This window comes from Larus michahellis, chromosome 10, assembly GCF_964199755.1.
Source record: "Larus michahellis chromosome 10, bLarMic1.1, whole genome shotgun sequence".
In the NCBI taxonomy this organism is placed as follows: Eukaryota; Metazoa; Chordata; class Aves; order Charadriiformes; family Laridae; genus Larus; species Larus michahellis.
In genome coordinates this window covers 3028643-3050393 of record NC_133905.1, presented here as the reverse complement: position 1 = coordinate 3050393, position 21751 = coordinate 3028643, and the positions used below count along the sequence as shown (strand labels likewise).

The window sequence follows — 21751 nt, the reverse complement described above, 5'->3', positions numbered from 1 at the left end:
TAGGTGCTGTGCTTTTTCCTTCTCCTTTTCTAGTTTATTCTCAGGAGTAAATTTGCAGGAATCCAGAAATTGCTCTGGTTTCTAGGTCGCTTTGCTGCTGTGTGTTTGTTGAAAGGGTTCCCTGATGTACGTGCTGCTGTGAGCTGTCGTCGCAGGCTGCAGATGCCCAGCTGCCCCTTATACAGGGCCACTGGTCCACAGCCACCAGATGGGGCTGAGCAGGATGGACTGGGGATGGCGGGAGGGAAATGGTGGAAGAGCACGTGGGGAAGTCTGTCTGCGGGGCTGCGCAGGGGGTGCCAGGGCTACCGTGGGGCTGGGGTACCCAGGGCTCGGCAGGGAGACTGGGCGTTTTGGGGTGAGGGGCGCCTCCTCGCCGTGGCTCCCCAACAGTTCTGGGGGCTGCTGGCACAGGGCAGCAGGTACAGAGGTCGGGGGACCACTCTGGGGGATGAAACTCACCCTGGGGAATGTCACAGCCCGTGTGTCTCCATCCTATTTCATAACCCAGTCGAAAAGCGCGTAGGAGTCAGACCCTGCCTCCCCGGGGGTCTCTTGCCCACCCCAAGGACCTGCACTAAGTCCCAGGGCAGGAACATGCCTGGGTCGCTTGCCCCAAATTGCTCTTTCCCAGGGCGTGAGTCCCCAGAGGAGCAGCACTGGGGGCAGAACGGGCTCAGGGAGCACAGCATGGGGGGCTGCGTCCAGGCAGGGAGGGCAGCAGAAGGGAGCTGTGTGGAGCGGAGCAAAGCATCTCTCTTCGCAACCGCTGTTTTATTCTCAGCCTCCGGAATTGGGGCAGGTCTCCTTGGGGAACGGAGGCCTTTTTTTGCTGGGGCTGCCTGCGTTCATCCTGCCTATTTATAGCTGCTGTCTCTGCAGCCGTGCTTTCCATTAAGAAGCAGGATCTGAAGCCGCCCAGCAGCCATGAGGGCTGAGCTGTGGTGCTGACCAAGCAGAGCCCTCAGCACAGGGAGGGAAAGACACAGAGACACACCGCCAACCCCACGGGGCTTTGTCATGGTCACAACAAGCTCCACTGTACCCTCGGGGGTGTGGGGTGCCTGCAAAGCCAGGCAGAAGTGGGACATGGGGAAGGAAGGATTCCACTGCCTTTCCTCTGTCAGGAGGAAGGGAAGGTTAAGGGTGTCTCTGGGATCATCAGCGTGATCCCTCTTCTCCTCCCCTGGACCTGCCTGTGTGGGCCCAGGCGCAACAGGCAGCCCCTGTCTGGCAGCCCCTGGTACCTCCCTGAGTACTCTACGTGTGCTTTGGCCCAATGAGTTAATGGTGATTTATTTGATTTTTAGCTGTCAGTTATCCTCATCCCGGTCAGGCAGGACTCTCACTTCCAAGGCTCCCAACAGCAGCCATGCAGGGAGCAGAGGAGGGGGGATCTAGGCTTGCCCACCCCGCTGCAGGGTGAGATCTCTGGGAATGGGAGGGAGCTGGCACCGGGCACAGAACGTGGTGGGCATCAGGGCTCGAGTCTGCAGGAAAACACTCCGGACTAACAAACCCACTTTGGAAGCTGTGCGGCCTGGGGCTAAGGGCTTTCCTGCCAACTGCATCCTCTGTGAAAGGAGAAAAGCATCCCAGGAGAGGATAAGGACAGCTTTCATCCAAGAAAGGCCAGTAAGGGGCAGAGACAGCGTGTCTATGACAGAGACCACAGTTATGTGGGCCTGGGACAGAGGGACAGGCAGTGCAGGTGGGCTAGCGAAGGGCTGGGAAGTGTCCATCTGCTTGTGCGTGTCCAGGCACAGGGCTTGCAGGCAGCACCGGGCTACGGAGGCTATGTTTGCCCCGAGCCTCACACAGTCCCAGGCAGTGCAGGTACTGTGGCACGCCTCCTCAGCACAGCCACCTTGTGGCACTAGCATCCTCTGGGGTGGCTCAGATCACTCTGTGCTGTATCCATGTTCTAGCCCAGTCTCCTGCCGAGTGTGCTTCCCACAGGTGACCGGGATGACCGGGATGCCCAACGGAGAGGGCTGCACCACCCCCGCCCCGCAGAAACCTCCACCCGCAGCTCAGGGCAGGGCATCAGCAAGAAAGGCAGCGCAGGGACACACAGCTGCCGTTTTCTGGCCCTTTATGTATTAGGAGCTTCAAACCACCCTGGTAAACAAGGGCTTGGGTTTCTCCTCCGCCTGGGTCAGGGCTCTGCAGGGTGGCAGAGCTCTGCCTTCAAGGCGCACAGCTGGCAGGAGCGGTCAGGGCTGAACTCTGCTCCCCAGGGAAGCGCACTGCCTGGCCGTGGGCAGGACAGGGCCACCCAGCCCCTCTGCACCAGCGCCTCAGCCTCCCCCAACCCTGGCACAACGCGGAAAGGCGAGGCAGTGGCGGTTTTATTTCAAAGTAGAACAAAGGCGTCTTTTTATTCTTTCTGGAGATGCAACATTCAGATTTGCCATGAGTGCATCTGTGCTCAGACTGGCCATTTGTGCGCGTTTAGTCAGGACACATCTATACAGGGAGAACTGAAAGCACGAGGCTGTTTTATAACCTGGCTGAGTCTCACCTCTGGTAAAGAAACCCTGTTATCCAGCCAAACAGCATGATGTCATGGTCCCTTGCACAGCACATGCTGCTGAGCAGACAGGCTCTCCAGAAAAATCTAAAAACAAAACATACTTTCAGACATTTCACATCAACTTTCCCCCCAATTTTGCTGGGAAGGAGTTTTGGCTCAAAGTGTATCCACTCCCAGGCTTCTCACCTCCCTTCATCTCTCTCCCCTCCACCCAGTCACTAAATCAGAGTTACAGCGCGTCGAGGATGTTGTCAATTTTGGTGACCAGGTCTTGGCGCTTGTTGGAATGCATCTTCTCATTCTCGATGTACGTGTCCTTCTTGAGCTTGCCAGCTACCAGGCGCTCAGCCTCAACTGAGGACTTCAGAACGAGCTCCTTGACTTGGCCGTCGAGCTTCTGGATCTCACTTACCTTACAGGGTAAGAAATAAAGGGAATATTAGAGGAGACAAAAAACCATCCCTACAGTGAAACTGGAATAGAAGAGACGGTAAAGTTGAAGCAAACAATGAAGTCAGGGCCAAGTGGAAACACCTCCAATCCCTCAATTTTGCCTTCTGAGCGATCACCTCTCTCTGGCATCACGTTATGACGAATATCTCACGAATGGATAATTAAATAGTGCAGATAAAGGGACTCCGAGGACCCAGGAGCCATACTGACAGGAAAGAGGTGCAGTGACTATTAAAGAGTGGCTAATGGCAGATTTTAAAGCCTTCAAGCTAAATCACAACTATGACAGCTGGAAGCTGCGTCCCTACAGTTAATGGTGTGTGAGAAGCAGGTCTGCAGCGACAGAGCAACTCTTTGAGTTAATAACAGATTAAGCAAGGTGCCTGTTGGCTGAACGGACATCAGAGACTGATGTGTCCCTCGCTTGGGGTCAAGTGGCTGTTCCAGGTAAGTGCTGAAATACACTGGAGGAAGGAAAGGTTAGCGGGTGTGTGCTCACTGTGCCATGGCTTTCAACGTGGTATAGAGAAATACCCCTTGAGGAGCATCGTGTTACCACAATTCTGTCAGCGCCAAATTCACATGAGCAACAAAAAAAAAAAAAAATACGGAGAAGATTCTGGTTTGGCTGGTGTCAGTAGTAAAGTCGGAACTGATAACGTGTTGATAGTTTCCATTTTTGCCCAAGTGTCACTGCCATGAGCTCAATGAGAAGCAGCAGGATTGTGTTACAAAAGCATTAATCTGCACCCATGCAGCTGGTTCGAAGGTTGTTTAAGAAACAGCACAAGCAGCCGTTCCCCAGCAGCACTTACAGGGCTGCATAACCAAGATTACTGCAAAAAGAACAAACTGATCTTCAGGCCCCCTGGCAGGGACCGAGCCATTTTCAGAGGAGGAAAAAAAAAAACACCAACAGGCTGCAGAACCTAAACCCCACATTAAAACTCACCTAGAATACTTCATAGAGCCCAGAGTAGGAAAGCTTAAATAAAAAGTATTAGAATTTCTTACTTTATCACATAAGTCAGAACCTTCTGTCTTCAGTTTAGACTGCAGAGAGGCTATTTCACTTGTAAGGGCCTTGTGCTCCGTCTCCAAAGACTTTTTGCCGCTGTTCAGGGTGGAGATGTCCCGTGACTGCTTGTATTTATTCACTGCTTCATCAAAGTGACGGTACAGCCCAAGTCTCTTGTTCACCAGAGTAAGCACTTGCTCTGTGATGCAGGCAACCTTCATCCTGGCTTCAGCAGCTGGGTCCTGCAAGAGGACAGATGGGAAGATCAAAGAAGTCGTATCTTTGATGTGCACCATGCCATGCTTGCAACCTGTCACAGGACTGTTACAGAAACTGCTCCCTTTGCAATTAAGTCAACTGTCAGTAATTAGGTAAATGGTGCAAGTACTGACTAGGGCAAGCACCTTTCAGCACTCAGCCTAGTCCAACACATAGCTTAACAAAAAGACAAAATGTTGCAGGAGGAGAATTGGAGACATCCCTGCTTCTCAGGGATGGATTCCTTTTCATCCAGAAGGCAAACCTCGGGTTAGCCTTGGCACACCAGTTCAAGCCCTGCAGGAGTATTAATGCTCAGACAGCATAAAAACAGGGCTCCCCTTAAGCATCAGTAAGATGTTCAATCGTCAGGAAAATTCAGTGAGAATTACTGGTATTGAAAGTCTCCAACCATCAGCTGAGTAAGCCACTAACGCTCCCACCGGGCTCTTCACCATACTGCACCTTAGTGATGGAGAAATCCAGCCTCACGTAGACGATCACAGTGAAGAACAAGATGTAAAAGGCTCCAACCACCAAGAGAGGCTCCTGCAGCATCAAGATTTTGTTGAAGGTGTAGTGAACCTAGGAGAGAAGTTTGGAACACTGAGCGATGACCCGCATTGCTATGGGAGAGAACTCTCCTCAGGCAGCAGCAGAACTGGCTGTGCTGTCCAGCAGGTATTTATTTCTACAACCCAATATCGGCGTTTTGATCATGCCGCTGAATTTGGAGGAGGCGCAACTGCTCAGGCAAACCATGCAAAGACACATGCCACACTCACCACGATGTCTTGGATGTGCTGCTCCACCAGGTTGTTCTTGTGCGCCACAATAACTGGACGTCCAAAAGTGTCCAAGTAAGTGTAGTGAAGCTCATCTGAAGCACGATTGATTTCATACGGGCTGTCCACATGGATATTCCTGTGGATAAAGCCAGAGTCCTGTATGACTCTACACTGTTTGAGATGATGTAACCTAGGACTTGGCTGGCCAACTGTGGCCTCTAGCGCAAGGCCAATTACGCAGTTTAAATGACACTCTAAAAGGAAGCAAAGCTGTGTTCAAGGTCTTCTCCACATGCACAGTCATGGTTTTGTTTCAGTGTCCTCAGGCTGGTAGAGCAGGCTGGAGAATTGCCACCAACCCAGCATCATTTGCAGTAACAAGCCAGGAGTAACGACACTTACTTGGCACCTTCTGGCAGGACGATCTTGACAGTCAGAGAGTCTGTCACTTGCTCATCAAACACGTGGTCGACAAACCTCATTTTCAGGGCATACTGATCACCTAGGAGAGTGCAGACCAGAGGGCGGTTACAATTCCTCAAAGAACAAGGGGCAACCTTGAAGCTCAGCTGCTAACAGAAGAGCAGAATTCGGATGGATACATTGTGCAGCAGGGGGCACTAGCTCACTCAAGTATATTTTAAACAGATGTCTACAAAAACCTGAAGGAAGCAAAGAAAAGAAGGTGGATTTGCATATTCTAGAACTGTTGTTGCTAAGGTGCAGTGTACTGCAGCTTTGAGTTCTTTACTGTACAGCAACCACCTTTAAACACAGAGAAGAAGGCTTCTTACTCCCTTCCCCTGTGCCACCCACCGAGATTGTAGAGGTATTCGTAGCTTGGCAGGTTATAGCCAATGATGTAATGGGTTTTCCATCCCCCAAAAAGCGGGAAGCGGGGACGGATCTCCATCTCCACAGAGTCATCCAGAACAAGGAGGTGGCTGGTGGAGATGTTTCCGATTTCATCTCGGTAATAGACGTCCTGAGCAGCAGCTGGGAGAATGGTCTGTATGGAGAGAAGCAACAGTCAGCGCATCACCTGGGAGCTATTCCCAGTGAAACTGGCAAAACCAATAATGGCTGTTAAGGATCGAGAAACTGCGCTCCCACGTGGGAGATGACGAAATGGCCATTCAGTTGCACTGAGTGGTAAAATTGTGCTATTTTAAGCAATCGGCTACAGAAGTGGCTGCCAGCGCTAAAAGCACTTGGCCTCTAAATGAATGTGATTTCTCCAGCCCAGTTCCAAATATCCCAGGCAGCAAGGGATCTCATTGTGCCCACCAGGACAGCAATTCCCTTTTCGCTCCAGCCCGCTGCCCTAGCTCACTGAGCTTGCTGGCTTTACGCTTCGCAAAATGAAATTTCTGTTTGGCTGCACCACCTTGGAGAATTACAACAATCAATCCTGGAGGCTTCAAGCAGCGAGAAAGGTTTTGGTTCAGATGGAAACACGTAATATTTTTCACATCTGTCTAGCAGAGCCACAGCTTTAACTCATGTTGAGTGCTTTGTGAGCAAGGAATGAATGGGTGAGATTCCAATTAATACTGTTCAACATGATGAGGATCTGACAGAGAAAGCAACTCTGAAAATAAGAGGGTGGGGACAGAGCGAACAGCCGTTGCACAGTGGAAAATGGAAAGAAGAGCTGTCAGCACAGGGACTAAGGGTGTTTTAGAAGGTCCCTGAGGTTGGAGGGGTGGGAGTGTGGAGGAACATTACATGCCCTGGTATATGCAGTTTGTTTGGCCAACAGATGCAACAAAGCATATAACCTCCTAATTCTACCTCCAAAAGCTATCTTCCCTTATTCCCTTATTAATATTCCCTATTCCCACTATGGGAAAACTGTATTTTTATTTTTCCCCTCTGGGAATGTAAGAAAGGGGAAAACCACAGTTTAAAAAAAAAAAAAAAAAAGGCAACATGTCAACCTTAAAAGACTTGACAGAAGAGATCCCGCTGTCTGGCTGTCGCTGGTAGTCGTATCTGGAGAAAGGCCCTTTCAGCACTGCTCCTGTGTGCTTTAAATCAACCGTCTCTTCAACCGCAATGTTCCCCCAGTGAGACACCTCAATGACTCGGGTCATACTGGTGATGGTCAGGAATGGACTGTTATTTTCATAGTGCACCTTCAGAGTATCCTAACAAGGAAAAAAGATAAACTGTTAGAACTGAAGTAAGGAGCAACCTCCCCTCATAATTACCTGTCTCCATGTCCCACAGAGAAACCTCCCTGACAGGCTCTGCAGAGAGGTGAAGCTGACTGCACGGGAAGGTTTGAGCCACCCCAGCCCAGTTCCCACAGGGCACTGGGTACCTGGGGTGTACTCACAGGTCACACCCCGCGTGTCTGGTTGAGTTCTAACGGTGAGGAGGCTAAAGATGCATTCTTCCCGGTTACAAATACACCCCTGCCAGAACGATGCACAAACTGGCTTGGTTTGCTCTGTGACTACCAAGCAACGGTCAGCCATCAATGTCTGTACCACGACCACCTGGCTGGAACACACGTTCATAGCCTGCACGTGGCCTAACTCAGGCTTGACCTGTGATTCTTACACAAAAGCTTCTGCTTCCCGCTCCCCAGCCTCTGAGACGCAGGTGCCACGTTTGCAAGATGCTCTCTGCAGAGCCACAGCCTCTTTGCACAGTTTACCTGGCTGTATGGAGGAATGTCCTTGAAGGGGCCATATTCAATCGTGTCTTCAGTGCGAGAAGGGTTGCCCAGCTTGGTGTAACTCTCCACATTCCTAGAGGCCAGTTTGACCCGGGTTGTTTGGGTCTTGGTGAAGTATGGAGAGTAGAAATAGTGATTTCCTTCAAAGACCACGAACTGCTTCTCACTTTGGGTGATGTGGGTGGGGTAGGGCTGCAGGACATGCGTGAAAACCATTTCAACAGAAACACGGACCTTGGCTCCTGGTGCCAAAGGAGATGGCAGCTTCACAGAGAAGAATTTTCCACTGGAAGGGAGAAGATGGGTAAGTCATGTGAGGTCTTCCCTGAGAGTGCAATCAGATCCACCCCCTGAACATGACCCTGTGGATGGGAGTCCATATATCACGTGTATTGTGTGTGTGATTGGGACCAATATTTTATTTGCTCCTCCAAGGCGTAGAGATGCCTTGTCCCAGAGGGTGGTGCTTACTCTGGACTGGGGAAGCAGGACAGGAGGCAGTGCAGGGTAAACTGTGTCCAGGCACAATTACAGCCTTTGCTTCAAAAAAACACCTGGCTCCCATTTTGGAAGGGGAATGGTGACACACTCCCCTCCCTAGTTCTGTATTTATAAAAGATATTTCAGCAGGGGTTTTCCCATTCTTCTCCAGATAACAAGAATGACCCGAATCAGAGGAAGCATGTGCAAGTGTCCAGAAGAAAAATCACAACATCTTAAGCACCTGTTCCCACAAATTCTGCTGATTCTCAGCTTTTTACCCACAGGATCTGAAACTACAGAACAGCCAGAATATGAGGATGGTTTTGTACTGAGATTCTACAGAAAGGATCGAGATTTCACCAAACCCGTAAGGATGCACCGGATGGACCGAGGTGATGACAGAAATGAATGGACTTCAAGTCATGCCTGGTGGCCCAAGAGCAGGATCTCCAAATATATCAAACTACGGTCTACCTTGGCAACGGAACTCGACAGCTACTGTCCTCTTGAAACCCAGCAGCACCGTGCTTTTGACCCACTTTACAAGCACCTTTTATTTCTCAGCGCTCACGGCTCAGAAAGCACCCGCCTGCCCAGTCTTGCAGCGTATGCACAGTATCCCAAGCTTGGCAGTGCAGAGCCTCAGGCAAAAGACAGCATCCGCTCTCCCTGCAGCGGGCAACAGCCCATGCTGCGCCACAGCATCCAGCACACTGTGGTACTCCTCACATCGTAGACTAAGAGCGGTGCTCTGGGGACGCAGCCAAAGAGCGCTTACAATCTCTCTGTAATCACCACTGACAATCATTTGAGACCTCAAAAGGAAGCAATGGGTAAGAGCACGACCATAGCTATAATGCTTCTCTTACCTGATGTCCTTTAATGCAGGAACAGGGCATTACTTAAGGCACTGAGTACAAGAGACTAAGCACAGCTGTGCCCCCCACTGAAGGCAGCTGAGCTGCATTTAAGAGAGTGATTCCCTCCCTCATAGGGCTCTCCTCTCACTAGCAGCTATGGGTGGCTGTGAGAAGCAGGTATGTGCTGCTTGTGCTGGGGTCAGTGCAGAGATCTAAAACCGCGTGTGTGATCTCCCAAGGAAAGAGCATCTGAGGGAGGGAAATGACTTCTACCGGGGCCTCTTGGGCTGCAGCAATTGGGTTTGGCTGCTTGTGTGAACTGTGTTCCCTGCCTCTGTAGCACCCCAGGATGGAGCCTGAGTACAGAGTGGATCTCTTCCGGGGGAAAAAAAAAGACTCCTGGATCTCTAGGTATGTGGGACTGGGGTGCTATTTCTGCTCCACCATGAGGATGATGTTGGAACCCCCATGCACAACTCTAGGTACTGACCTTAGAGGGTAACACTCACCTTTTACCCTTAACTTTAGTCTCTCTCACTTCCAAGGTGTTCTCCTCCTCTTCCTCACCCTTCACCTGTTCAAAAACAACAGACTGATCAGTGTGCTGCTGTTTAAAAGGCTTAACATCTCCAGGGCAAACTCCATGGAGTCCCTATCCACTTTTTAGCGGGATGCCCCACAGAAAGTACAAACTGGTAGAGAACTACTTTATTTAAAGGGGAAAAAAAAAAATCCCAACAAACCCTTTTAGAATGTTTTTCATTAATACAAATTGCAGTGCGGTCAGTGCGCAAGAACAGATCTCTCACTCTCTGGCATTCCCCTCAGCCTGGTTCCCAAACCAGCACAGTCACCGTAACTTGTGCAAACGATAATCTCTGTGAACCGCTCTGGTGATTTCTCTTGTATGTTCTCTGCAGGGGCTGGGGAGCCAGAAGGCCACGGGAACCTGACTCGGCCAGCAAGAAAAAAGGAGATCGGTGCAAATACTCCTGGGATTAGCAGAGCCCTCTTGTGTGTCCCGTGGGGTAAGAGGCTGGACCCCCAGCCCCAGGCCTGCGCTAGCCGGGGACACAAGCCCCACTCCACGCGAGGGGCTCTCCTTACAGCACTAACGACGTGAATTAGCATCTCTCCCGCCTCCCTCATCGCTTCCCCGACTTCCCCACCTCAGCTATTCCCCCCCTCTTTGGTCTGTATAACCACAGAAACCCCTAACTTCATCATTTACAGGGCTGCGGGGGCAGTGGAGGAGCAATGCGGCCAGCGGGGAGCCTCTCCCCGACCGCTGCGGGGTGCAAGCGGCGGCCGGGCCCGGCGGGGGCGCGGCGCTCTGCCTACGTGTCCCTTACGGGCGGCGGGGCCCGGGCAGCGCCCCGGGCCGAGCCGCGCCCCCCCCCCCCCGCCGCCGGAGCGGGGCTCCGTCCCCCGCCGCCCCCCGCTCACCTGCACGCCCAGGTAGGCCAGGCGGGGCTCCAGGCCGGGCTCCAGCGCCAGCAGGAAGGAGGAGGCGGCCGCGCCGCCCGCCGCGTTGGCCAAGCTGAGCTCGGCCGAGACCTTGGCCAGGTGGGTGCTGAGGTCCACGGAGCGCCGCGCCTCCTCCAGCAGCAGGTCGGCACCGACTCCGGCCCCGGCAGCCGCCAGGCAGAGGAGCAGGCGGCACAGCAGCCCCGCCATGGCCGACACACGGCACGGGGAGGGCACAAGATGGCGGCGCCCGCGCTCTACGGGGAGGGCACAAGATGGCGGCGCCCACCAGGGGAGGAGGCTCACGATGGCGGCGCCCAGTGGCTCTCGAGGGCCCCCCCCCCCCCCCGCCCCGCGGGGTAGGGCGGCCGCGCGAGTGCCTGAGGAGAAAGGCCGGGCTGGAGGCGCGGCTGCGTCGGGGCGGGCCCGGCCCCTCCAGAGCCCCGGGTGGCCGCCTCCCTCCCCCGGTGCTGCCACCATCTCTCCCCCGCCGCGTTCCGCCGCCCAGGGCCGGAGGTTCCCGCGATGCGGCTGGGCCCGCGGCCCTGCTGGGCTCCCGGGCCTGACCAGGCCTCGGGGCCAGCCAAGCGCCAGAGGGGCGGTAGCCCCTCGCTCGGCCCCGCTGTGGAGAACCACTGCGCGGCCTGCAAAAGAGCAAAAAGCAATTATAACAAATAATCCGGGACGCCTAAGGCATCCACGTGCTTTTAAGTCTCCTCTCCAGCCGCTGCACAAAGAGGCTCTGTTTTCTCCTCATTTTTAGCCAAAGCCGGCTCTCGTCCGGGCTCTGGTAGCGGTGGCTTCGAGTGGCCAAAAGCTTAAAGCCTGATGGTAGCACCTGGCACGGGCCGGCAGCGGAGAAGGGCAGTCAGCACGGGCGGCGCTGGGATGTGGCACTGGAGATGGGGTTACGGCGTCTCCTTTACAAAATGAGGCACAAATTGGGACGGTTTGTCTCGCTGGCATGGGGAGCGCTGTTGCTCTGTGAGGCGAGGTTTTGCACAAGTAGATTTTAAGCTGAATCCAGATCTTTTGCTAAAAGCGGCTGATAATTGACAGCCAAACAATGCCAGAGTAGGAGCGCTGCAGGCAGCCAGGGCACGGTAATAACCAGCCCTGAACTAAGATAGGTAAAGAGACCTGGAGAAAGGAAAATGTTAGTGGTTTAACACGTGACTGGAGAAGAGGTCATTGATGCTTTATGCCCAAATATCTAAAGCAGATAAGAGTGAGGAACGGATGTTGTCTGCCGTGATTGCCGGAGCGGTGCTTTCGCCTGTGAGCCCTGTGGGACAACAGACTTTTCATGTTTGCATAATGCGATCCAGGACTCAGCCCTTCTTTAAGATCTTAATATGAGTCAGGAAGATAATTTTTTGAATTGGCCCGGGATTGCCAAGTATTGGAAGGGGATTTCCTAAATTTGTTGCGAGTTTGGATCTGGAGTCAAAACAGCCTCCTGGCAAAGGCTAAATAAAATGGGATGTCTCCTGGTGTGCTACGTTCAAAACAGCATCGCCTCTTACCTGGCCTTCCATTTCTCCCCTCACTGTCTCCCCCCCCAGTTCCTATCATGGAAATTTTCTTGGCAAACGGCTTCGATTTCCCTTTGATTGATTTAGGCGTCAGACCTGTGAATCTGGCAGCTGGCCCCGTGAGCATATCCTAGCACAAGCGGGTAGTTTGTTCGCGGTTTTGGGCGACAGCGGGGCTACCTTCCAGCAGCACAGCGGGAGATGGTCGCAGGGGTGGGTGTCCACCGCCTTAGCCTCATCCTTCCAGCTAAGGAGATGTTCCCGGTCCCTCTGCTCTCCAGGAAAAGCATGTTTATCTTGGCCCTCTCCTCCAAAGAGCTGGGCTATGGGGCCACGGGAACCGGGTAGGCAGGTTCAGGGAGAAACAACCGCAAAACATGGAGGGCTGAGCGAAACAGGCGGCTCTAATTTAAGGTTGCCCAGCAGTGCTGCCTCTGGGGACTCCCTCCAGTTGTCTGGGTTGGTTTTGCTGTGGAAAGTTCCTCTGCTAGGAGTGTCTGTCACTGTCCTTCCTTCAACCCCAGCCTCCGTGTCACAGGGAATAAATGAACTCCAGACTGCATCTTTAATAACACGCACAGCTCCAGCCTTTATTTCCCCTCTCTCCCTCAGGGCAATTTCTCCTGGCAAAGGGAGGGAAAGAAATAAATGCATGTTCCCCTTGTGTCTGGAGATAATTGGGCTTCAGTTGTTACATCCCAAGCCAAAGGTTGCTCTCTGATGGGTTCAGCCCAGAGCCTGGATGTGAGCTTGCTGGCAAATGCGAGTTTCAACATCTGACCCATCCCAGCCCCTGGCGAGCTCTGGATCAGGCTGTTATATACTAACCCCGGGTTCGGATCCATTTCTAATCGTGACAGTTGAGCCATGCCGAGCCTGCGCAGCGTCTGTTCCAAGACTTCAGCCCTACCATGTAGCCTAAATTTATCTTTGGGTTGAAAAGCTGCTGCCTTTAGGCTTCTTACTCAAGGATGAGTTTGGCTCTGCCAACCCGTCTCCCGGCATGTTGTGCAGACCTTTAAGCTTGCACCGAGCGGGTGCACACCGGTGCCAGGCTGTTGTTCCTCCGTGCATGGGTTCAGTTAACGGCTGGCACAGGGACCGCAGGGTTCTTGGCTGGGTGCACTGGCTATGACGGCTGGGAAAGCTCATGGATAGCTCGTGGGCAGTGTTTGAGCAGGGAGAGGCCGTTTTTGCAGGCGAGGAGCGCTGCAGGGCCCGTGCCAGCCACTGTCTCCGAATTGTCCCAGGTAGCTGCATGTGGGTCTGGCCACCCAGTGCCGGTGCCAAGCAGCAGTGAGAGCCAGGAGTCCACAGACACTTATTTTTCTCTCTTTATATGTTGGGTTTTGGTTTGTTTTTTTTTTTAATTCTTCCATTGCAGGGAATGTCCCCCTCCAGCAGTGATGCCCCAGAGAGCTGCGGGTCGGGAAGCAGCATGAGAGCGGTGACCAGACCCCGCTGCCATCCAGGCACTGGCGTAATGCCCTAGCTCCAGGTGACGTGCTGTGGAGAGAACATGTCACGCTCAGGGACACCAAGCAGAGGGAGAGGAACAGCCGCAGTGGAGCCGGTGCCAGCCCAGCCGTCTGCCAGGACCGAGGGACGAGAGCGCTCTAATAAATGCCTCTGGCAGGATAAGCCATGCACAGAACCCCAGGAAAAACCCTATGCTATTCTGTTTTTACAGGGCTGATGCCAAACTCAGAGCCGTGTCATCTGTCAGAGCAATTTGTTCTCAAGGAGGAAAGGAGAAGTTGTTTTCCTGAAGGAGCGGGTTGGCTGTGACCACAGGAGCACACTGAAGGCTGTAGCAGCAGGGAACAGGATTTATCCCGATGATCCTCATACCAGCAGGGAGCTTGCACCTGGAATACACAGGGACCATGATATAACGCGTTGCTCTCTGAGGAGGCCGGGTCAGGGGCAGGAGATATTAAACAGGGCTGTGCATGTGTAGCAGAAGTCATCCTGGCAACACCTTAGTTTGGAGATTTTAGTACAAATCTAACAGCGATCCCGAAAAAAGCACAGGCATGTGGCTGTCGCGATGACCGGGATAAAACTCTGTGCTTCAGCCTTTATTGGTGTTTCACTGTTTAACCCTGTGCCTGTAAAATCACGGCAGCCTTCTGGCTGCCAGCGGGAAGTCGAGGACAATTCTCTCTCTGTGTTCGATCCCGAGCGAGGTTTTGCAGTTCCCAGCCACGAGAGCGCAGGTACGACCGGGCTGAGTGATGGCAGAGTTTACTTAGCCTTGCTACGGCCCTCGAAAAGCAGCTGGAAAGAAAAAAAAAAAAAAAAAAAAAAAAAAAAAAAGAAGCCTTCCAGTTTCATTATTTTTACAACCTCATTTTTCAGCTAGTCAGCACAACTCAGGCTGAGCCTCTGCCAAGCAAAACACGCTGTGGTTCTTGCCTGGGGCTCGTCTGTGATTTCCAGGGGAATGGTGGGCCGGGTGGGGGGCTGGCTGGGGGCTCAGCTCCTGCGCTTTGTTGGGCTGCCCTGGAAACATGTTCCGCCTTCGCACAGAGGCAGCACTAACAGGCACCATCTGCTCAAGGGCTGCTCCCCTGGGGTTTCCTCAAGTTACTTCAGGAATCTGCAGTAGCCCCCCTTACAATGTTCACCTTTCTTTAACATGATTTCTTCCGGGGTTTTAAAAAAAATAAATCTGTTTTCCTTCCCGCCTTAGGCCATGAGACTCAGAAAAACTAATGGAGAAAACTGTCTGTGGACAGCAATTGTACGAAGCATCGGGCAGCACACAGGAAAACCTGCTGGAAGAAAACGAGAGAATGTCTGTGAGTCTTGTAAGGGGGCGAGACCCCTATGTGACAGGTATTGTTGTAACAGAGATGACAAAAATTGCAGCAAGGACACTTCATCACTATAAAAAGTGCTTTTAACTCTGTTTTTAAAGCTTACTGGAAACTGCCATAGACAGGCGCTGGTGGGCTGCTAATGGCAGAAATCTGCTATGTGTGTGGTTAAAATGTAGAGCCTGAGCAAGGAACGGGTATGTTGCCCAACTCGAGGAGACCTGCTTCAGCTCGGGTGGGTCTGGATTTTGTTACAGGATCAGAGCATGTTTTGGATGGAGGGAACAGCGCTGGCTTAACTGTGTCAGATAATTAGGCTGCGATTGGGGCTGCCACTCTAGTACTTCCCAGTGCAGACAGGACCTGGGTAAAAAACCCGCTTCGAACCAACCCTCAAATGGCCTGTCCACGTGGCACCGCACCTTGAAAATGCCTTTGGTGACTGCAAAGGCAGAGGCGGCGTGTGGCGCAAATCTGGGTTTGAGAAGACAAATGCTGCCTTTCCAGAGACTCGGGGGGGCGGGGACGCTGCGGAGGAGGAGGCTGGGGGTCCTAGCCATGGGCAGAGAGGGGCGATGCTGGCTGCTGGGCAGCGGGTGGGTCGCACCCTTGGGCTGCAGAGTGGCTGTGTTGAGCCCCCGCTCCCCGCCCGCCGTGTCCCCGCCTGTCCGCACGCCGCCGCCAGGGGGCGCCCAGGGTCCCCGCAGGCGGGGAGCGGCGAGGGAGCGGTGCCGGCGCTAGCGCGGTAACGTAGCACCGCCCCTTGGCGAATAGCGTGCGCTACGCGGGTGGCGCAGGGGCTGCCCGCCGCTCGGGGGGCAATGGCCGGGCCCGCGGGGGGGGGGGGAAACTACTGCCAGGGGCTGCCGGCGCCTCCCGCCCCATTCACTGCAGCTCTCACATCAGTAATAACGGCTGATGAAAGGGAGGACCCGCTTCCCTTCCCGCAGGCTCTCGGCAGAAACCCCAGGATGAGGTTGCATCCCGTGGCTGTTTGCGATGGGCAAAAGTCACCCACATCTGCGGGGGTAGCGGAGCGCCTTACGGGGGTCCGCTGCAGGGATCAGCAGGCTTCACTGCATCATCCCGGTGTCATCGCTGTCCTGTCAGCCTGCCAGGCTTTGGGGTGTTCAGTGCATCTCCTGGGGTTGCTGCAGGAGGTGGCGTTTGTCCCTGGGGTGACAGACGGGGAGAGGTGGCACGTGTCTCCTCCAGGTGAAAGAAGGGCTGTGCAGTAATGCGGTGCTCGGGTGCCATGGGACCGTGAGATTTAGTGCCCGATCTCTCAGATAAGTGGTATTGAATTTTTCCTTCTGACCCTTTAAGGTCCTGCAAACGTGGGGCCAGGACCCACCTCAGAACAGCACAGTCCCAGGGGCACCGTCAGTCCCAGGGCCACCATCCCGTCCTCAGTGTCAGTGAAGCCCAGCGAGGAAGCGTCACCGGCCACTCTCGGTACAATAACTGAGTTTCCATCTTCGCATGGAATCCTCTTTGCATGCATCCTCTTTCTCAGCTTGTTTTTGGAAAGGAAAGCACTTGCTGGTGTATCTACCTTGGAAGCCCGTTGTTCACGTAGAGTTTAAACCTGGATTTTAAAGCCTCGGTTTTGCAGGATCTGCCACAAACAGTGGGAAGTTGAAGATCCCGCTAACAGCAGCAAGAGGGGGGTCATTTGCAGATTGGCAGCTCTTGCTGTGACTTCTGCATCCTCCAGGAGCCTCGTGTTTGCGCAGCGCTTGCTGTGAGGTAATGCAGATTTCTCACCAGGTTACTAAATTTTGGAATCTGCTGGCAGGGACTTCCCTGGATGATGCTCTACAAAGTACCAGCTGGGATTTACATTTCTCCTGCAAAGGCAGCCCCTGTGGCCCTGCCAGGCTCAATCAGAACCTCTGACCCAAGCCTGGCTGTTCAAGGACCTTGGGCATGCGTGTACGTGGGGGTCCGCAGCGTCCCCTTCCCCAGAGACAAACCCATCGTGCCCTGCCAGATGGCTGCTGGTGATTCCTTCCCACCGCAGGCTATTTGATGTGTGACCCAAAAAGAGAGAGCGTTAACCCTCTGTGAACAGCACTGGTCTGCAGCGGTGAATGCACACGCTCTTTCCTGATGAGAAAAACACTGATGATCAAGGAAAAAAAGATACTGGAGGATAAAAGATCATTCTTTCTTATTCATTTCTTTACTGGCGGGTCTCAGACTCCTCGCACACAGCTCTCCTCGCTGCCTGCTAAGAAATGCCTGTTACGGTATTTGCATTGTTTTTCCCCAAGTCACAGGTATTGCTCGGTGAACTGATCCACTCCAGCAGAAAGGATGGCAGGCAGTGGAGCGCGCAGCCCCACACAGGTCACCCAGAAAGCAGCTAAAAGGCAGCCTCAGCCTCTGCCCTGGACTCCAGCAGGCCAGCCCCGGGTGTCTGAAGCAATTTGGCAGAGGGCAGGAGTGCAGATTGGGCAGAGCAGGTGTTCCTCAGGCTGGCGTTGTGCTGGTGTAGGTGGGATAACGCATCTTTTGTAGCCTGATTACTTTCAGGTTGGCTGAGGACTTCACTGAAGGACACAAACCCAGAGACATCCTGTTCATCTAAACAAAGTAAAAGGTGCTGTTTTCTGTTTGACAGAAATTCAGGCAGGGATATGGAGCCAGCCCCGAGCGCTAGAACAGAGTAATTGAAGCTGTAACACCCACTTATAACCATTTCAGGTTTAGGCGATTGTGCTTTGTGGGGCATACCTTCAATTTGGTGGCTCAGGGATTTGCAAACAGTGAGTCATAATTCCCTGGGGTCAAAAATGCAGCTGCTGAGGCACCAGGCATTGAAAAGTGTTGTCCAAGATAAAAGCAAAGCAAACCTCACTGCCCACACACCCTTATCCTTCAAGGCTGAGTATCTTTGTCACCCTCTTCGAAAACATGCACTCAAAATTATCCAGGCTTCTCATGGTTGCCATTGATACAGAATTTACTTCTCCTTTTAGAGCAGACAAGAGGGGATTGCGAAAAATCTGTGACTTGAAAGAGTTGAGGCAGATAGAGCTGAAGCTAATATGCAGCATGCCGTGCTTGCTGAGAGGTCGCTGGTGTTTGAGGAGGGAATCACGCTGCAGGAGGATCCTAAAAGAGCCCCCTGGGCCTCTGTAGACAATCCCTGACCCTTTGCATCCAGGATGGACCTGCAGATCCCGGAGAGCATCATGCGTGCAGCCAGTTTGGTTCCTACCCACAGAGTGCCATCTTTGGGACACCTTTTGGCGCTGACTCACTGCTAAGGAAGAAGCGACATGCGAGTCACCTGTCCCATAAAGTGTCCCGCTCACAGTGGTCACGTGGCAACCAGGCTCCTGTCCCATGACACATTCTGGGTACAACAACAGCATGACAGGGCCACCTTTGCCACAAAATGCCTGGTTGCAGAGCTCACGTGGCGGGTCCGCCCCATCGTACAGTGCCCCGTGCAGAGAGGAGCCGTGGCACGCAACCTGTGGGTCCTGCAGAGCGTTCCAGGCACTGCCAGCCACCGTCCTGCCCTGCCGGTCCCCATGGCTTCAAAGCCACTAGTGTCGTGAGCTGAGCGGTCTCAGGCACACCAGACCTTCACTGTGAAGGCTTCTGAGCTTGGTAACAGCTCGCAGAACCTGCTGCTTTGGTAACACACTGCTTTAACAAAACCTTGATTCTTGAAGAAAGGCCAGTTCTGCAAAGGCCTGTGCAGTTCTGTGCTGGCTGTGTGCACCTCCCTCTGTACCTATTTTTATACCATTCCTATGGTTTAAAAAACCTTTCAGAAACGTCCGTGTTTAGAGGGACCCAGATCTGACAAAGTAACTGACTCACTCTGGCCCCAGGGAAGTTACTTCACTCCATGGATCATCTTCTCCACTTGAGTACGGAGAACAATCATACGAAATTACCCGTCATACCTCCAACGCAGCTGTAAAAAATTAATTAGCTGGTATTTAGCACCGGCTGTAAAAGTGGGAAGGTGTTGGTGTTGTTGGAGAACCTCTGTAGGTGGGGAGGCCAGCTGGGAGTCCTGCAGGGGACTCCGGTGGTGGTCACCATTTGTGTGACAGCCTCTTGGGATTATGGTCATAAATAGGACGTATGCCCCTAAACCCAAAGTCTGGACCATCAAAACACCCCTTTGCCCTGTGACACTTGGACTTTCCACGGGCTTTGGCTTCCACCAGTGCAGGATCCAGCTAACTACGGTGGTGCCAATGGGGTAAGCGCAAAGCTGTGTGGTGCCCATCTTACACCGTGACCCAGCAGCATGGGGTTGCTTCTCCCTGCCTGTCTTGCCAGGGCCAGTGCAGGCACTTGTCTGAGGGAATGTCCCCTGTGCTCAGCATGTTGTCCCTAGCCTCTGCAGGAGGCTGACTCAAATGCAGAGTAAGGGAACGATTTGGATCTTCACATCTCAGGGAGTGAGCTGGCATCTAAGGGAAGGTGCCAGCGTTGCCGCCTCCCAGTATCAAAGGGATCACAACTCTGCAGTGGTTTTGTGGCTCTTGCTATTGAGCAGGGGGAAGACGTCAAACAAGTCCAAAGCCATTTCTTTTATGTGCTTGTGTCTCCGGGTGCCTGGTGTGAGGGGACGTGGCAGAATCAGGCTTTGCAGCACTGCAGGTGAACCCCCACCCGCTGTGTGGGGCTCAGGCGACAATGGCTGCATTTAGACCCTTTATCAGTGCTTTGTTTTTTTCAGACGTTCAACCTGCAGCAGATGCATTTTATCAGTGAGTACAGATGCTGGTAATCCCTTGCGCTATGTGCAATGTCCTCTGCACCTCAGCAGAAGCTCGGATTGGAGATCTGCCGTGAGATAACGTGACTGCTGTTGCTTCCGATGGTTGGTATCTGGCGATCGAGCCTTATCCAGAGCTAGCTTTTTGCTTTCATGTGTTGCTGCTGTATGACTTAGAAATCAGTTGAGGATTGCAAAGGTGAAAGCATTAGTAGATTACCGGGGTGGTATTTGTACTGCAGGCAGGGATTAGAGGGCAGGCAAGAGACTATGGCTGTACTCTTGCCAGTGGAAATGCATACGTGGTCATGCAATAGCAGAAGATGAACGAAATGCCAGCAGAAGCAGGGTGAATCTGCTTTAGACGAGATAAATCAAAGGGTGACAAACCTTGGAATACAAAAGCAAGATAGTTTGGGTTTACTGCATTTTAGTTCCCCTTTTTTATTTTAGTAAGTTAGATCATTATAATGATAATTTGAGGAAGCTGGTCTGGAAAGCCAAATGTGACAAGAGGAGAGCGTTGCATAGCTAGTTGAGAGTTCTTGCAGTTTAATTGGGGATAGTGGAATCTAGGAGAAATAATTATAAACATGACTACATAGCTAGTTGAGAGAGGACAGCTTTATTTAGGGATCTCCGGACAGCCAGTTTTCACCGAGCGGTACAGACGCTGTGGGGTGGTGCTACATCTTTCTAGGCACAGGGGGAAAGAAGCGTCCCAGGGCTGTGCCCAGCGATGAGGAGGAGGGACTGCAGGACTCTGAAGAGCTGAAACATGCTGGACAAGCATCAGAGGAATGGGCAGGCTCCCCCCAAGCTTCTAATGTCACAGATGGACACAGGTGGGGTAGCTGTGCATCCATGGGAAGAGGGCGAATGCATTAGGCGCTGCGGGGAACATGTGATCTTCACAGCTAACGTCCAGGATTTGTAGGTACTACAGCTGAACCAGCGTGTTCCCCGGACCTCTCTGCAGGCCCTTCCAAAATCAGCAACCAGCAGGTGTTTTGTATCCTTGCTCTTTCTATACACTGTCCCATTTTATGGACTAAGAAGAGAAAGGGAGGGTCCCTTGTGGTCCAAGGACAAAAGCAAAGAGATGGTGTGAGACATATTATGTCTTGTTGTCTCTAATTGCATCAGGAAGATTAGTAAATAGAGATTAGCTGTCACAAAGGAAAGAAAACCAAAGCTGGAGACATTCTTACTTCCTGGTTTAGAGGGATGAGCGCATGAAATAGGTTGAGGTTTCTGCACTGGTTAATGTCTTAAGACCTGTCACTATAGCCTTAGGGATGCTCACCTTTGTGAAGGTCCCTCAAAGGCAGAGAATGGATTTCTTCAGAGCAACGTTAGCGATGGGGAACGATTGTCACTGTGTTTCAAATTGATCCATTTTTTTGGGTTTTCATTGGGTTTTGATATTATCAAATAAGGAATACGATTTTCTTCACAGGCTACTGAAACTAAGTGTGCTGGGCTGCTCACTGCACCTCGCTCTGGTTTCTCCACATGTTGATTCTGGTGGGGAGGTATGCGTGTGCACGTCTGTATGGCCAGGCAAAACGCAAGAGCCACCGCTCAATACTTCCATTTGCCACTTTCTTAACCACCGTCTTTCTAGTTTCATTCTGCCACTGTGAACGTAGCTCTCATCGGTGCCAAAGGACAGGCGTCCAGCCTGGACAGCAAGGACCTCTCTGCTGACACTGCTCCTCCCGAGTGCCAGGATTCATGTGTTCTTCAAGGCAGGCAGGATCTTGCCTCGTCAGTCTGAGAAAATGATGCATTCCCACAGAGGATCAGAAACTCATCACGAACAGCTATTGCATGACACAGCTGTTGGTCATGCCAAGAAAGCTAGCAAGTGACACAGGAACTTGGTGCGAGGTTATCCTCTGCGTAACAAAGGTATGTCACAGATGGTGCCAGGGTCGCTCTGCGGTAGAGGAGGAAGGAGGAAATTTCACCCCCAGTTTTTGATTGCTTTTCACGTTGTGTAAAAAGAAAGAAAAAAGGATTGGTAACAGGGACACAGTCCCGCAGATAGAGAAATGAAAATACCAAACTGGTAATGAACTTTCCAGCA

At 52.6% G+C, this 21751-nt stretch overlaps 1 protein-coding gene across 2 annotated transcripts; it reads right to left on the bottom strand.

The window, feature by feature from the left end:
- Positions 1-2349: 2349 nt before the first annotated feature.
- RPN1 (ribophorin I) lies at positions 2350-10892 on the bottom strand. 2 transcript variants are annotated; one of them, XM_074602609.1, is made up of 11 exons: positions 10529-10892; positions 9592-9656; positions 7719-8025; positions 6994-7203; positions 5870-6062; positions 5456-5555; positions 5051-5189; positions 4731-4850; positions 4004-4249; positions 2723-2948; positions 2350-2620 (listed from the first exon to the last, which is right to left on the bottom strand). In XM_074602609.1, exons 1-10 carry the CDS (start codon positions 10757-10759, stop codon positions 2766-2768), a joined length of 1794 nt encoding a protein of 597 aa, XP_074458710.1. In that variant the 5' UTR covers positions 10760-10892; the 3' UTR covers positions 2350-2620; positions 2723-2765. The 2 variants fall into 2 exon arrangements, with proteins under 2 accessions (XP_074458710.1, XP_074458709.1); XM_074602608.1 differs by having other exon boundaries at positions 2350-2948; positions 10529-10808.
- Positions 10893-21751: the final 10859 nt, after the last annotated feature.

Excerpts from the sequence above, each read along its gene's own strand:
- RPN1 (XM_074602609.1), bottom strand. The coding sequence starts at position 10,759 with ATGGCGGGGCTGCTGTGCCGCCTGCTCCTCTGCCTGGCGGCTGCCGGG. Across the intron at positions 7,204-7,718 it reads ACATTCCTCCATACAGCCAG|GATACTCTGAAGGTGCACTA; the intron begins GTAAACTGTGCA and ends TTTCCTTGTTAG. Across the intron at positions 4,851-5,050 it reads AGCACATCCAAGACATCGTG|GTTCACTACACCTTCAACAA; the intron begins GTGAGTGTGGCA and ends CTTCTCTCCTAG.